This window comes from Pongo pygmaeus, chromosome 4, assembly GCF_028885625.2.
Source record: "Pongo pygmaeus isolate AG05252 chromosome 4, NHGRI_mPonPyg2-v2.0_pri, whole genome shotgun sequence".
NCBI classification, from domain to species: domain Eukaryota; kingdom Metazoa; phylum Chordata; class Mammalia; order Primates; family Hominidae; genus Pongo; species Pongo pygmaeus.
The window spans coordinates 173,830,642-173,847,806 of record NC_072377.2 but is presented as its reverse complement, the minus strand read 5'-3'; the positions used below and the strand labels follow the sequence as shown (position 1 = coordinate 173,847,806).

Here is a 17,165-nt window from a genome sequence, read left to right as displayed (position 1 = left end):
CTGCCATTCCCACCAAGGATGCCCAAGATCCAAGATTGGACAGCTCAGCTTACCTGTGGCTGAGTCTGCTTTTCTATAGACCTGAGTCTTGAAAGTCAAGATCCTAGGAGCTCTCACAGGCATTTGGCCCTCTCCTACCCACTGGCTTGATGGAAGGAAGGATGATGTGGAGAAGGTGATGGAGACACAAGGCTGGGAAGAACCGGATCAACATTCCCACTTTTCCCTGAGCTTTCATTTTCTGTCTTTGAAGGTATTAAAAAGTAACGGATGGGTCAGGTGAGGTAGCTCACACCTGTAATCCCAATGCCAAGGCAGGATTGCTTGAGCCCAGGAGTTTGAGACCAGTCTAGACAACATAGCAAGACCTCTACACAAACTAAAACAAAAACAAAAACAAAAACAAATTTTTTTTTTTTTTTGAGATGGAGTCTTGCTCTGTCGCCCAGTCTGGAGTGCAGTGGTGGAATCTGGGCTCACTGCATCCTCCACCTCCCCGGTTCAAGCGATTTTCTTGTCTCAGCCTCCTGAGTAGCTGGGATTACAGGTGCCCATCACCACATCTGGCTAATTTTTTTGTATTTTTAGTAGAGACGGGGTTTCACCATGTTGGCCAGTCTGGTCTTGAACTCCTGACCGCAAGTGATCTGCCTGCCTCGGCCTCCCAAAGTGCTGGGATTACAGGCATGAGTCACCGCACCCAGCAAAAAAAAAAAACAAAAAAAAACTTTTTTTTTTTTTTTAAGTAAGGGATGGTGGATGAAGGAGGGATGAGGGAAATAATGATTCCATTTCTCCAAGGTCATATTTGGATTCTTCAAACTCATTGTCAAAAAGCTCTAGAGAGTCCATTTTCTTTTAACTTGTAACTAAATCAGAGGACTCCAACTGCTGGCCCATGGGTTGAATGAAAAGAGCAGATGTGGGATTTTATATTTTTCTTTAATTTTTTTGTTTACAAATAATTAGAATGTTTACAATGTTTACAAATAATTAGAATTTGTTGCCAACATTTAAAACTCAAGTAATTTTATGTAAAAGTTTATAATTCAACTTCCAATGAATATATAGAAGCTTTGCCAACCCTGGGCCTGCCTGTGGCTAGGACCTCTCCAGCAGCACCGTCCAATAGAACTTCCTGTGGTGAGGGAAATATTGCATCTCTGTGTTATCCAGGATGGAAGCCCCTGGCCACACATGACTCTTGAGCACTTGAAGTGCATCTTACACAACTGAGAAACTGAATTTTTAAATTTTTAATTTTAATTGATTCCAATGTGAATTGCCACATGTAGCTCATGGCTACCTTACTGGACGGTGCAAGTTGGGAGCTAAGTGTGGGTGAGTACCCTGTCTGGACAGGGCATGCTCTGCAAATCACCATAGCTCCCACCAGGCCTGCTTCCCTGTCCTGCTCCAAATCTCTCCAGACATTTCACATCCATTAAGAATGTTTAAATAGTATCTTTTCTAACAGTAAATCTTTGAAATATCTGCCACTCCCCTCACCCTCCACCTCCATCTTTTTTTTTTTTTTTTTTTTTTTTGAGACAGAGTCTTGCTGTGTGTCCCAGGCTGGAGTGCAGTGGCATGATCTCGGCTCACTGCAACCTCCACCTCCCAGGTTCACCTCCTGCCTCAGCCTCCCGAGTAGCTGGAATTACAGGCATGCACCACCATACCTGGCTGATTTTTGTATTTTTAGTAGAGATGGGGTTTCACCATGTTGGACCCCCCTGGTCTCAAACTCCTGACCTCGAGTGATCCGCTCGCCTCTGCCTCCCAAAGTGCTGGGATTACAGGCATGAGCCACTGTGCCCAGCCCTTTCTCCATCCAAATTTAAACCCACAAAAGACCCATTTTTATCAAAACCCAGGAGTGTGATACTTACAACCGTGGCCCACCAAAACGAAACCCTTTCAGTGTAAATTTGTTCCCTGATCCCCATTATTTGCTTCTCACAGCCCTGCAAGTGACTTCCACAAAGTCAGCTGGGTAAGAAAATCACTCCCCTGCCTGAGCCCTTCCTGTGTCCATAGGTATACTAGAGATGCAGCAGCCAATTAGGGAACCAAGCCCATTAACCCCACAGAAGCTGAGCCAGGTATTTGCATAAACAGAGAAAGAAAAAGAGCCAGCCCTGCCTAACTGTTTTCACATGCTGCACACTGGGGGCTAGTTGTGACTTTCAGACTTTGGCCAGATGTCCCGTCTGTGCAGTGCTGGGCAGATCTGGGCATCCATGACCACTTCTTCTAACATCTGGAAAACGATTCCCAATCCAGAAATGCTATTTTAGAGCCAGCACAACCCAATTGGAATTAGAGAGTGAAATTTTAGGCTAGAAAGACCCCGGAGGTCAGCTGGTTCCACCACTTCATTTTAAAAGAAACTCCCTCACAAAGGTTAAATGACTTGCCCACAGCCATAGGAAAAATTCATGGAAGAACCAGGCCAGAAAGCAGGTCTTTTGGCTCTTTATCCAGTTCTCTTTATTGCTGTCTGCTTGCCCCTATATTAGCAGACAGGAAACAATAGTAAGTGAAGCCAGCTTTCATGTCCTGTTCATGCCATCACCTCTTAATCTCCAGCATTTTGCTAGAGGGAATGTTTTGCATTCAGCATGGGGACAACACCCTCCCTTTCTAGGGCCTTCCAGGCCTTTGGCCACTGCTTGGGAAATGGCCACTCTAGTGCCTCAATAGATTGTCCAGTCAGATGGCAGTCTGGAAGAGACCAGATTCCACATCATTGATCCCTGGCTGCCAGGGATGACCAGAAACCCGTGGAGTAAGCACTGGAGTCCCCTGCCCATTGCTGAGCCCAATTAGCCCAAGCTGTAAATTGCACTCAGCTCCCTGGGAGACTCCCTCCCTTGCAAATATCAGAGAATAAAAAGCAGGACCTCTCTGGCATCTCAGCCCAGGAACAGAGCCTCATGCATCCTGTGCAGCTTTTTCTAACAGCTCTGAAGTGGCTCAGTTCCGACTGTACACAAAAAGTGACCTATATGTTTGGCCACAGAACTAATGAGTAGCATGCAAAAACCAGACAAGAGCTCACCTGCCTGGTGGAAAACAGTCTTACCTTTAGAAACAGAAACTTATTCAGGGCTCTTTGTCCCCAAGTAATGATGGTTGTGGGGGGAGAAACAATGAATAATTTGCAATCATTTAAAGATAATTCATCACTGGCGGCTGCCCTTTGGGAGTTGCAATATAGAAGGAAGGTTTCAACTACATTTCACCATAATGCCATTGAAGCACTTTGATTTTCTTACTATATTTTTTTCTGATTTAAATTATTGAATGAATTTGTTTGGTTCAGAGACCAAAAACTGGCACCTGCAAGCCAGATCCAGCCCCCAGGTGTTTCATTTGTGAGTTTTGATACTCAAGATGATTTAGTCGCCAATATTAAAAAACCAGGAGACCTCATGAAAATTCTAGACGTCTGGCTTTCTCTTTAAAAATAGCAAAAGGGAAGAACTGGCAATGCTGCACCCCCATTCCAGCATAGCACAGTCTCTTGAAACAAGAAGTGACGATCTCATTTAGTAAGGCTGGGTTTACAACAGTCCCCACGCAGCTCACTCACTTATATGACAAGCCTCACTCCCGTAGGCAATTGTGTTTGTACTCCTGGATTAGCCCAGAAGGCTGTTCAGAGTGGAAATTTATTTGTATCAAAAGATGCCAAAAACCTGACCGCTCATGCTTTGATATTCGCCAACCCATTCCGTAAACAGTGAGCCTTCCTACGTGCCAAACACTGGGCCAGGCTCTGGCTATGTAACTACATGAAACAGACTTGCTCTCTGCCCACGCCTAGTATACACATTCATGGGTATTTTCAAAATCTCCCTCTTCTTCCTCTCTTACTGGCTAGGCACCAAATGCAGCTGAGGTGGAAATTGCCTGTTTCTTCCCTTTTCAACTGCAAACTCACCTGTCCAGTAATGTAAGTTGGAGGTCACTCTTGCATCTGTGGACATGTTGGCAATTGCCTGATTTCTAAGTCAAGACTGTCCATGGTCTCAGTCTATAGATGATGAAACAGAATTGGGAGGCCAAGGCCATCTCATTCACATGGTCATTTAAAGTACATTTTAAAATAAACTCCATCATTGGAAGGCAGTTGAGCCATTCTGAATCACTGCTAGGCAGTATCTGTGATCATCTCAGTAAATGAGTAAGGAGTTCTTCGGAGTCAAGGGACCCCCAAACATGGGATCTGATTGAGTAGTGACGGGATTTGAGGATTTATCTTTCTCTTTTGATCTTCCACTTTTAACGTTTTTCGGAGGTATTATTTTTCTTTGAACACTGAGGCTCTGCCAAGTGTATGGAGACGAATTTCTGCCTGTCATAATATGAATATATAATGAAAGAAAGAACCAAAGACAAGCCCTTTTGTTAAGGAATCTGTATTATCAAAGGCCCAAATTGGCAGCTGATTGTTTTTATTTATTTCTGTAGGTTTTACATGACACCTGGAGACCATTTAAAATGTTACTTGGCGGTGAGAGCTGTGTGTTTAAAAATAACGCTCACCCGGTGCCAAATCACTTTAGAGTCGGGTACAAATATTGAGACAAAAACCCCAGCTGTTATTGCTTTGGCTGCTAATTTGAGGTGTCAAATGAGAGCTCGACTGCTATACGTCAGTGAATAAGGCCCCTTGTGAGATCATTATGTTTTCTAACAGTTGAGAGTAATGGACTAATCAGTGCAGCATCAGTTGTTTTCATTATATGCCCACACAATGGTTATGAGCTTTAATTTAAACGGTCCACAGGGAGATCAAGGAACTCAGTAATATGCAGCACCCAGGATAGTCCAGGAAAGCAGGTAATGCGAAAGAGATGGCTTCCCACCCTTGTCTCACCTCTCCCTCCATTCTCCCCCACCCCCACCAATCTCTCTCATTCCTCCCACCTCATATGCCCTTGGAGACCCATCGCCCACTCCAAACAAGCAAAAGAGAAGCTTTGCTTAAGGAGCAGGCAGATCTGTACTTTCTATTCTACAGGGTATTCTTAAAAATTCCAGTCAACCCATCCAACAGTAAGGGCCACTAGGCTTTTGGCAACGCTGATACGTGTTAGCCAAACCTTGACCTTAGATGCCTTTGGGACCTAGTTGTCCTCTGTCCTACGTTGCCTCTCCTACCTCCCTCACTCTCTGTGCTGAGCTGTCCCTGCTCCTTGGACAGGAGGAGGGCTGTCTAGTGCTGTTGCCTTGGAGCAGCCTCAGCAGTGAGGCCAACACCATGTTCCCTGCCACTTCTGGGACCAGTAAAGGATGGGTTCCTCACAAATTCATGTGATTCGCCTCCACCTTGGAAAAATGTGGAAGCTGGAAAGGTGACATCTGTCTGTCTGAAGACAATCCTGTAAGAGGCAGTTTTGTGTAATGATAAAAAACATAGGTCCTGGTATCACACCTCTGGGCTTTGAATATTGGCTCCGCAACTCTAGCTGTGAGATCTGAGCAGAGTTTATGTCATTTCCTGGGCTTCCAAGTGGAAGTAATACTATCTCAGGAGTGTTGGGAGAATTAAATGAGATAATGTATGAAAAGTGCTCAGGCTAGTGCTGGGACTTAGTAAACACTTCATAAATAGTATCAGCATTATTTCTGCTATTATGAACATCATAGATACTTTTATTGGAAGATTTTGGCAAGCTTCAAAGCAATATCCTTGACTAGTCTAGCTCATTAGAGGAAAGTAGTGTGTTCACAGGAGAACCTATACCATTCTGCTTAGGTTTTCTCTAAGGATGCTTTATTGCATCGTTCTTATTCCTGGTTTCTGGAGCTTCCTAGAGCCCCCAGGCACATTAGAGCAGTGTACAGCTGGATGAGAAAGGCAAGTTCAACCTGGAGATGAGGGAAACAATAAAGGGAGTTTCACTTAAAAATGATAGAGTACTTAGGAGGAGGTGCTGAGGATGGAGGCCCTGGGCTGAGCAGGAGGCTTGGGGATGCCCCTCTCAACCCGAGATTGAGAGAGTGGGGTTGAGCATTCAGTGTATGCTCTCCTGGGGCCAAGTTCACAAACAGAAACCATCCATGCAGATTCTAATAGAGCTGAGTCAGCCAGTAACGGTCACACTCTTAGGACCTGAGTGTCGTAGGGCCTGGTCATCAGCAGCATGCCCTGATTCCTGGTCCCATGTTGGCTGCCCATCAGCAGCTGCCCAGCGAGACTGAGAAGAGTGGCTTGCTTTGACCTGTGAGCCAGAGAGGAGAGCAGGCACATAAAGGACATCCCCAAGAACCTGTAGTGTCCCCAGTTTCATTCCTCTTGCCCTGCCTGAGCCAAGCAAGAGGGAGGGCCAGCAGTGAGTCCCCCTTGAGGTCTGCACACTGCCAGAACCCTTCTGTGCACATCATCCCCTGCCTGTGGTTTAGGTATTTCTCACAGGGTCCGGCCACAGGACTTATACTCTCAGTTGCTTTTCAGGAAAGGAGTCTTGTACTTTGGCTGCATCCACCTCTGTTAATTCACTGTAGGCACTGGCAGAGATCGCGCTTTCTTCTAGGCTTGCTGTGCTGGCCATTGGATGCCCACATTTGTAAGTACAACTCAGGGCATCTCTCAGCCCACTTTATTAAACAGACATCCTGTCGTCATGGTGGCTGATGACTTACCAAGAGTCTCCTTCTTGGGGGCCATTAAGGAGGAAACCAGCTTGCTTATGTAGACTTAGGGAGAAGTCTGTCTGCCTTGAGACGGGAGGTGAGTGGGCCAGCCCACCAGGAGGGTCTATTGGACCCAAGGAGTCTGGATCCCCACCTATGTGGATGGGAAGAGGAGAGATTCCAAGAATACCCACAGGAAGGTTGGCACAGAGAGAGGCTGCAGTGGCACTTACTGCAGATGCCTGGTTTTGCAATTATGTGATACATGCTCACAGATAATATTGTTGCATTAGAGCCAATTACATGGTGTTATGGACACACAACACAGAGATTACACCCAGAGCCAGGAAAGCACAGAGTGATAAAGTGATGGCCTAATCAGAGGAGACAGAGGGAAATGTCAGCCTTATTAAGGTTGCCAGGGTGGGATGGCTGCAGCTGGACGTGTCTCCTCCAGATCAAAGATGGCTATCTTGAGGGATGCAATGGAGAGCCCCACGTTGGCACTCAGAAGGGAACAGTGGAAGCCAGGGGCAGAAGCCAAGTTGGAGCTCTCCAAGGGTGGTTACAGCCACCTCCGTTGAGGACTGTCTATCATTTCAGAGCTTAGGCTTCTTCCTAAGTGGGGAAACACCACGCCTGCCCCAGAAGAGGCCTTCAGTCCCAGTTGCTGCAAAAGAGCATCCTGTATACTACCCTCTACACTTAAGTAAAGGCTCTATTCTTAGCTTTTTCCCTAGTTCAATGGTTTTCCAACACGAACTTGCATGAGACTCCTCTGGAAGGCTCATTAAACACACAAGGCTGAGACCCACCCCAGGGTTCCTGATTCAGTAGGGGCTTGAGCATATGCATTTCTAACATGTTACCAGGTGATAGGCCTAGTCTAGAGACCACATTTTTTTTTTCTTTTTTTTTTTTTTTTTTTGAGACATGATCTCACTCTGTCACCCAGGCTGAGTGCAATGGCATGATCCTGGCTCACTGCACCCTTGACCTACAAGGCTCAAGTGATCCTCCCACCTCAGCCCCTCAAGTAGCTGGGACTGCCGGTGCTCACCACCATACCCAGCTAATTTTTATTTTTTTAATGTATTTATTTTATTTTTCATTTTTTTGGTAGAGACAGGGTCTCCCTATGTTGCCCAGGCTGGTCTCAAACTCCTAGGCTCAAGTAATCCTCCCGCTGTGGCCTCACAAAGTACTGGGATTATAGGCATAAGCCACTGCACCCAGTCTGGGGACCACATTTTGAGAACCACTGCCCAAGTTCCTTCCATGCACAACCCAAGGTGGATTCACCTGTCCTCTCTCTTGAGCAGGGCCTTCCCCTAGGTTCCGATTCCATCACGGCGTTGCAAGTTCCAGAAACAGTGGGACTGATCTTCCAAGGTAGGAGTGAGACTACCTGCTTTTGAATCCCAATGCTACTACTTGCCAGTTGGGATTTCTGAAAATGTTTTTTGTGGTTTTTAAGTTTTGAATGCCTCTGACCTAAACTCCTCTTATTACCGAGCAGTTATGTGCCTTGCCTAGTATATCACATTTAATCACTGACAAAGGCAGAGACAGGAGGGTTCAGTTCTACAGCAGCCAAGGGCCAACAAAATTTCTATAAAAATCCAGATAGAAAATATTTTAGCTTTGCAAGCCATATGGTCTGTGTGTCAACTACTCAGCTATTGTAATGCAAAAGCAGATCGACAGTACAAAAGTGAATGCGTAAAACCAGTTTTACAAGAACAGGCTGCATTGGATGGGATTAGGCTTGTGGGCAGTTGTTTGCCAACCCCTGGAGCTGTTCATTATGTGAATCTTCATGTATTCATCCCTCCTAGGGAGCCCTTGTCCCGCCTCAGTACCCTGGCATTGAGCTAATAGGCCCCCAAAGATGTCCATGACCTCATCCCAGAAACCTATGAATGTGGTCTTACATGGCAAAAGGGACCTGGCACATGGGACAACATTAAGGATCCTGAGATGGAGGAGTTATCCTGGATTGTTCAGATAAGCTTTAAGGGTAATCACGAGGGGCCTTGTAAGAGGAAGGTCCCAGTAAGTGGAGATCACAGTGAGTGTCAGGAGATGCGACAACAGAAGCAAGAGGCTTCAATGGCTGTTTGGAGCTGTGTTCAAATATATTTTTTAAAAAATTGTTGGGTAACGAAAAGAAGAGGTTGAAGTGACGCAATGAAGCAGCCATGAGCCAAGGGACATGGGTGGCCTCTACAAGCTGCAAAAGGCAAGGCAGCAAATTCTCCCCTGAAAGAAACGCACCCCAGAAACCCATTTTAGACTTCTGACTGCAAAACTGTGAGAGAATAAATGTGTGGTGCTTTAAGCCACCAAATTCATGGTAATCTGTTACAGCAGCCATAGGAAACTAACACGGGCCTCATTCCTGGACTCAGTCTTGCTTGGATTCAAATCTTGGCACTACCACATGCTTCATTCATGAAATGGAGGTGATATTAAAAGTCCCTGCCTCGTGGGATAATTGGAGAAATTAAATGAAACGATACAGGCTGGGCATGGTGGCTCACACCTGTAATCCCAGCACTTTGGGAGGCTAAGGCAAGCAGATCACCTGAGGTCAGGAGTTCAAGACCAGCCTGGCCAACATGGCGAAACCCTGTCTCTACTAAAAAATACAAAAATTAGCTGGACATGGTGGTGGGCACCTGTAATCCCAGCTACTCAGAAGGCTGAGGCAGGGAGAATTGCTGGAACCCAGGAGGCAGAAGTTGAAGTGAGCCGAGATCACGCCACTGCACTTCAGCCTGGGCGACACAGCGCGACTCTGTCTCAGAAAAAGAAACGAAACGATACAATGCAGTGCCCTTAGCTCAGAGCCCGTCTGGCATATAATAAGCTCTCAGTTAATGTTAGCAGTTATCAGTAACATCTCATCTAATTGCCACTAAAGCTCTATGAGCCCAGTGCTATTATTATCTCCATGTTACAAAGGAGGAAATGTAATGAGATTAAGAAATTTACCCATGGTTGCATAGGCTGTAAGTAGCAGAGCCAGTCTAAACTAGGTCTCTGCCTTCGAGGTCCATGCTCACCACCTCTCCTTGGCATTGGGGTTGTAACAACAATTCCTTCATTGAATGCCAGCAGCACAAGAACCAAATAGAATGCAGTGCTCTGTGTGTGGGCAAAAGCTGCCAAGACTGGAAATCAAATAAATCTGTGTTTATTAGGGAAACGAAAACTGTAGCTGTCGTAGCAATCAGCGTCTGAGAGGTTACCAACCCTCTGACATCCCCGGGCTGGCCAGCCCCAAGCAGCAAATCATGAAAGTCTGAATACTGTGTTTAGTCATTTTGGTTCTGGAATAATTGCTATTATCGTAAATGTTTTATAGCCCTCATTACGACTCACATTTAAATATCAGTGTGGTAATACATTAATAAGTCATCGCTGCCGGACTACTGCCGGATGCAGTTATAGTTGAGGTCCTGCTTATAATTGTACTGTATATTCAGCTAAATTAGAGCCAGGCTGTGAACTCCACCTGATGTTGAATGACTGGGCATGCTTGGAAAGAAGCCCCTTCTCTGCAAAGGGTTCTTGTTCTTTGAAAGATAGGGAAGATGCTCAGATCTTTTTGTCTGGTGGTCAGTCAACAACCTTAACTTGGTTTCCCCTAAGTGTGGAGCCCAGAACTCTGAAATGGACAGAAGGTGAAATGGAGGCATCATTTCTTCCCTGGAGGTATTTCTAATCCAATGAAGAAGGGGAGAGAAGCATAGCCCTCACCCCCCAGGAAGCTCCCTGCCAAGGCAGAGTGCCTGGTCTGATAGCAGTGACAAATTCTTCAGTGTTGTTTGATGAAGTGTTCTGAAAGCTTTCTGGATGGACAGAGTCAGGATAGATTATCCCCCACTGAGCAGCTCCCCACATACACACACACAGAAAAGAAGCCACATGAAACAGCTAAGTGAGCTCAACTTCATAAAATGCCAAATACCTGCATTGGCAAGTTAGTGAAGTCATAAAGTAGGCAGAAGCAGGCAATGTAAATTTTGTCTATTCATTCTTCTTTACCATCCCATATGCCTAACAGTGTCAGACACGTGGTAGGTGCACAGTAAATATGGGAGGGAGAAAAAAGAATTAGTTTCTGTGCCTTTCACCACACAGATGATAAGTAGATGTGGGGGATTACATGAATAGTCTGGGGCAAGGGAGGTGTGACCACTGGAATCCTGCTTTGGACTGGGTTCACAAGGGGCTGGAGAAGGAATTGTTACAGGTCCCCTTGGGTAGGATGGAGAGTATGGTTACCCAGCACTATATGCTAGGTAAACCTCTATTTCCATGGGGGTTGGAGTAGAGGGGAATATAATAGGCCAGGCCAGGACTAGATTCTCTCCACGAATGTCAGTAACGTAGTGGCCTCCACTTACTGAGCACATACCCTATGCTAAGCCTCTTACCAGCCTGTGAGGTAGGTAACATTACCTGTTTCCTCCCACAAATAAAGAACCTGCAGATAAGAGATATTGATAACTTGCCCAAGGCCACACAATTCGGAAATAGCAGGATTTGATTTCAACCATGTACAGAGCAGGACATGAGGCTATAGTAATGCACAGGATAGAAAATTGTCCTGTCTTTGCAGACATATAATGTAGAGGGCATTTGAAGAGGAAGATAATGTGTTTACCAAAAGCCAAGGGCAAAAGACATCTGGCTTAACCCATGAAGGCTTCCAAAGAAAGGGTCCTTCCTGGGCCAGTAGGGACCCATGGAGGCTCAGGAGAGGGTAAGAGGAATTGGATTGTTGAGTAAGGGATGTCTGATGTGGTTCTGGGAGGAGCGGAGAATAGAAGGGCACAGGAACAAGTCGCCACCATGAGGAATTGTACCAAGGGCCGTATCCAACTCTTCCTCTTTGGGAGGTATAGTGAGACAGGTGTGGGGTCAGGGAGCTGAGAGCTAGGCCTGACTTTCCCACATATTGTGTCTTTCCACCTGGGTAGTCACTGAAGTAACTGATGCAAAAGGCCCTCCTGCTACGTGATGTATCTGCCTCTGCAGATGGCCTTCCTTAGCTGCCACGCTTTCCCTAGTCTTCCGTAATAGGTTTCTCCAGAAGGGTAAGCCCAGGTACTTGCCTATAGCCTGGCTTCATTCTTCAACAGCCTCATTTCAGTCTGGTTCATTTATGGAGCTCACACCTTTCTCTTTGCTTTTCCCTGAACAAAAGTACCTGTCAGTGCTAACATGCACCGTAGGAGCTCCATTCATGGTCATGGAGATGCACCAGAAAGAAGAGATGCACAGAGCTCACAGACTTGTTTGAGATTAGATGTGCTGAAGGCCGACACAGTGGCTCACACCTGTAATCCCAGCACTTTGGGAGGCCAAGGGGGGGTGTATCACGTGAGGTCAGGAGTTTGAGCCCAGCCTGGCCCACATGGTGAAATCCTGTCTCTACTAAAAATACAAAAATTAGTCAGGTGCCTGTAATTCCAGCTACCTGAGAGGCTGAGGCAGGAGAATTGCTTGAACTCGGGAGGCGGAGGTTGCAGTGAGCTGAGATCGTGCCACTGCACTCCAGCCTGGGTGACAAGAGCAAAACCCCATTTCAAAATAAAAAGATTAGATGTGCTGAAAGAGTCAGAAGATGCCTAGAAAATACAGAATCACCTATCCCCACAGCATCCTGTGCAAGGCAACACATGCAATGGGAGGGACAAGGAGAATGCAGCAAGGTAGTGCTGGGCTCAGATCCCATCTCCAGAGCTTTGCAGTGATTGTTCTTGGAAAACTTATTTTGCCTCCCTGTGGCTCAGCCTCCTCATCCATAATATGAGGATAACACATTTGTAGATTTGTGTGTTATTAAGCATATCTGTTTCCTTCTCCATAAACCGAGGACAGGAATAGGTAACTGGCATTGTACATGTAAGAATTAGAGATGTTATAATGAAGCACTCAGTGCATAGGAGGGTTTCAGGAAGCAATACTCTTACTCAAGGTGGGTAGGCAAGTCCTGAGAGGGCAGTAGAAGGAAGGAGGGCTCCACCTGAATAAAAAAGTCAGGGCATGCTCTTCTCATTTGGAGACCTGTCCACTTGTCTTCAGCTGCTCCATTGGCTGGGCCATGACTGTTGACTCATGGTCTTGTGGTCACATCCATCCCTCCCCCCACCTTCTACAAGCATCTTGGTCCCTCCCCTGCTGCTCCCTGGCTGACCATCTCCCTTCTCTATCTCCACAGCACGCTCAACAACAACAACATCAGTCGCATCCTGGTCACCAGCTTCAACCACATGCCGAAGATCCGAACTCTGTGAGTAAGAAGTCCACGCATCTCTCCCATTTTCTCCTTACCTCATGCCCAAAGTGCAGCACTCTAAGCTGCTTGTCAAACCTACCACGCTATGACTAGGCAGATGGTTCCTGCATTCAAATTCCTCCTTCTGCTATTAACCAAGGGGTGCCTTGGTGAGTGAGGGTGGATGTAGAGACAGGTCATGGTGCCACCACCCATGGTTCTGAACCACTATTCTGCATCAGACAGACTCATTTCTCTTACCCTAGAACTGTGGGAATTCTTCCTGTGTTGTGTGCATGTTTTCCGTCTTGATAGAAAAGATTAGTTTTACATTGTCACAAAACATATAGAACCCTGACTGAATGATTCACCATTTGCTTAGCTAATGTCACGTAACATCAGCAATTCTATCATATCGCCAGTGGTTACAATGGTTTTCCCCCGAGGAATGAACAGTACAGGAGGAGTCACTCCTTCTCTCCACCCACCGGCCCCCACCCAGCCCCCACCCACCACATTGCCCTGCTCACCTGCTCCCTGGATGATATTCTGACGTTAGAATGCAGTCTTTCTCATACTTGGTTCTTTACCTTTAATGTCTTAGGTGGGCTTAAGTTTTCCAGGGTGCATACTCAGGAAACAAATCTCCTCATCGTGACCAATACCGAGAGCAGTTCTAGTGCTCTTATTACCTGGGGAGTTCCCCTCTGCTCCCAGTCAGGAACCTCTTTGTAAGTTTCTCTGTAAGTGGACTCTGTCAGCCTTTCCAGAGAGGTTCAGACTTGATACTTGGCTTGTGTTGGCGGAGCTTCGGTGGTATTTGCATCACGCTAGTCGGGGAGAGCCAGCTCCCAAGGGTGTCAGCCAAAAACATTTAGATCTAAGGCCAAGGGCTAGAATTCCTGCAGTCCCCTTTATTAGCTCTGTTTCCTCTGTTTCCTCCTCTATAAATAGGAATGGTGGTGAGGATCAGATGAAATTAGATATTTAAAGTGCCTGGCAAGCAGTAGACAATAAATGATATTGATTGTTACGTTATTATCACACGATCAGAAATCTGGACTGAAAGTTCCAAGCAGCCATCTGATCTGTGCTCCCTGAGCAACATAGAATCCATGAGATTTGGGAATCCTTAGAGCAGAGCTTCCCCAGTGGGGTCCCTAGACCAGCAGCATCAATATCACCCAGAACTTGTTAGAAAAGCAAGATTTCAGGCCCCACACCAGACATGCCAGATCAGAATCTCTTGGGGTGGCACCCAGCGATCTGTTTTTCATAAGCCCTCCAGGAGATTTTAACGCTCATAAAGTTTGAGGACCACTGCATTCATGAGAAAGCAACTTTATCTTCAGGCAAAGATAAAACAAAGACCAAAGAAGCAATTTATATAAAGAGGCAATACAGAGAACCCTAAGAAGGACACAGAGTTTGCAGTTAGGCCTGAGTTTAAATGGGAGCTCTGCCACTTAATTTGAGCAAGTTTCTTCATTTCTCTGTGCTTCAAGGAAAGTGAGTTCATGAATGCTTACCTCAAAGTTGCTGTGAGGATGAAGTGCAGTTTAACACGTAAAGTGCCTGGTACATGGTGTGCACACAACAAATACTAGTTATTATAAAGAATAATAATCTGAGCCCTGCTTCCATCTTTGCTTCCCAAATTCTTTCCTGGATCCCTCATTCAATAGCATAACTCAGCCAAGAAAATCTGTTCTTTTCCCTCCCTCTTAAAATAGGGTAGTGCAGTAATGGAATTTTAAGAAGCCATTTGGTCTTCAAAGACCTCTTCAAAGTTCCCAGCACACCACAAATGAGCTGGGGAAAAGTGGGACCCAGCGATTCTGGGCAAGAAGCCGAGAGTGCGCCTCAGGGTGCTGGGCCTGCATTACCCCCAGACAAGTGGGTTGCATTGAAGAAAAATGACTCTCACCTGCAGGAATCAGCCATCCAGCTCCTGTGAGCTGTTCCTGTGATTTATCCTTCCCTTCTTTTTTATTTTCAGTTTAGGAGCAGCAATAACAGAAGCTGGGCTCGTTCCCTGGGAGTTGTGGGGACAGAGTTAGGCCTGGATCTGGGGTGCTTTGTTTGGGCTGCAGTAGGGAGGGGGAAGAGAACAGGAGGGTTTTTTTCTACTGGTTTCTGTTGTCATTCTTCTCTGCCATCCTGAACATTCATCTGATGAGTTCAGATCAATCAATCAATGTCGTCTGTTCTCTTTGCTCCCTGCCTGCTGCCATTTTCTCTTTAGTTTAATTTCAGAGATGGCTCTGTACAGAACTCCCTGGAGACTTGAGCTGACTAATCCCCCTTCACTGTAATTAAAGTGTGTATGGGGTTGGGGGGGATGGCTGGTGGTGGTGGAGAAGCGGGGAAGAGGAGAGAGGAAGGAAGTCATAAATGGGATTTCTAAAGGAAAGCTTTTATATTGAATTCAGAAAGCCACATTTTATAGAAAATGAACACTGACCCTCTCTAAAAGGATTTACTGGAAATTTAATTTAGCGTCTGTGGCTAAAAGGCACCTTTTATAAATTGGCATTTGTATTCATTCACCTTATGTTCTGTAGAGGTGGTTTCATCAACATGGAATATGATGTGTCCATCAGCAAAAGATTGCAGAACAACATGCAGGACCCACCTAGCCACCTTGGTGCTACAGTATCTAAATGAGAAACTGTAGCCTTGTCCAGGCAGGGCCATGGGCTGGGAAGAGAGTGAAGTCTGGAGTTAGTCTCCTCTCAGTCATAATTAACAGTGAACATTTCTTCAGTGGTTTGCTGCGTGCCAGGCCTTGTACTAAGCACTTCCTGTGAATCATTTCAATTCTCACAGCAGTCCTAGGAAGGAGGCACCACTAATATCCCCATTTGACAGATGATAACACTGAGGCCCGGAGTTAAATTGCCACCCGAAGTCAAAGTCAGAAAGCACGGAGCCAATGTAAGACTCAGGCAGTTTGCCATCACAGCCTGAGATCAGGCCATTCATCAGGAACAAAAGCAGAAGAACAGGTGCCAGGTGAACAGAAGAAGGGGGATGAGAGCCTCTGCACAGCCCAGGAGCCTATGGAGGCCACCCTCCCTTGTGTCGTTGCCATCACACCTCACCAAAACTACTGAAAGTAATTAAAATAATGTCCCTTCTCACTCAAGAGGATTAGCACTACCCCTGACAGTGCCTAAGCTCTAATTTCATGCTCATTATGATTATTTTTCTTTTACTATTTGACATGGTATTGCTTACCTTGATCTCCCAAACGTGTTGTGAAAGGCAAGAATCTACCCAGCTTGACTCTTTTAGCGTTTCTGGTGGATACAATTCCAAGAAGAGGGAATGGAGTCTGTTCACCACCCTGGACTCCACTGCCCTGGGCTTTTGACGAGAGCCCTCTGATGGCTCCAAATCAGTCTGGGTCACCTCTTTTCTCTGGTGCTCTTGGGAGGAGAAAAATTTCTATTTAGGCAGACAAAGGGATAGGAACTATCTGTATCAAGATTAAGAAGAGAGATAGCTTGGGGCCAGCCAGACAGGATTGAGACAGGATCAACCTAATAGAATCTTCCAAAAGGGAAACCTCTGACATTTTTATTATCCCAGAAATTAATCAGCTCAGTAAGGATCTGACTTACCTAAACGTCATTTTTGTTTGTTCCATTGATCTCTTACCCTTGATCAGAACCGACGGGAATTTGTTTGCATTGATCTGTGATCCGCCGCATGCACCCACGCTCCTTGGCTCATAGAGAATCCCTGTTGCCTCAGCTTCCACGCCTCACTGCACAAGAGGGCAACCACCTTTCCAAATAAAAGCCAAACACTCATTAAACGTTCTGCTTCTCCCGGCACACAAAAGAATGGCACCTTAGTCTGCGCATGCCACTGCAGCCTGCCCTGTGGTCTGCTTTGTCCCAGACAGACCTACTGTTGCCGTGTTCCTTGGGCAACATTTATACCCGGTGGGGGCTTACTGGCCATGGCACCCCCTCCTTTTCTTCCTACTTTTAGGAAATTGTAATCAGCTGAAAGCCCGCTGCCAAGCCTCCTCTCTGTTTTTGGCACAGAGTGGTTAATGCTTAATGAATAAACAGAGGTTTTGCTTTCCCTCCTGGAACTGAGGTCCTTCCCACCAGCTTAGGATTCTGGTTCACCAACCCCTTCCTGCCTGTCTCACTTCTTTCCAGAGTCCAGGCTAAGAGGAAGCAGTGCTTGCTTCAGCTCAGGAACTCTA

At 46.1% G+C, this 17,165-nt stretch overlaps 1 protein-coding gene across 1 annotated transcript in view; it reads left to right on the top strand.

Annotated features, from left to right (window-relative positions):
- SLIT3 (slit guidance ligand 3) overlaps positions 1-17,165 on the top strand; it is a 636,449-nt gene that overhangs the window by 464,147 nt on the left and 155,137 nt on the right. Inside the window, exon 7 of the mRNA XM_054486980.2 lies at positions 12,884-12,955. Within this exon, the coding sequence (XP_054342955.1) occupies positions 12,884-12,955 (72 nt within the window). The remainder of the gene's footprint in view (positions 1-12,883; positions 12,956-17,165) is intronic.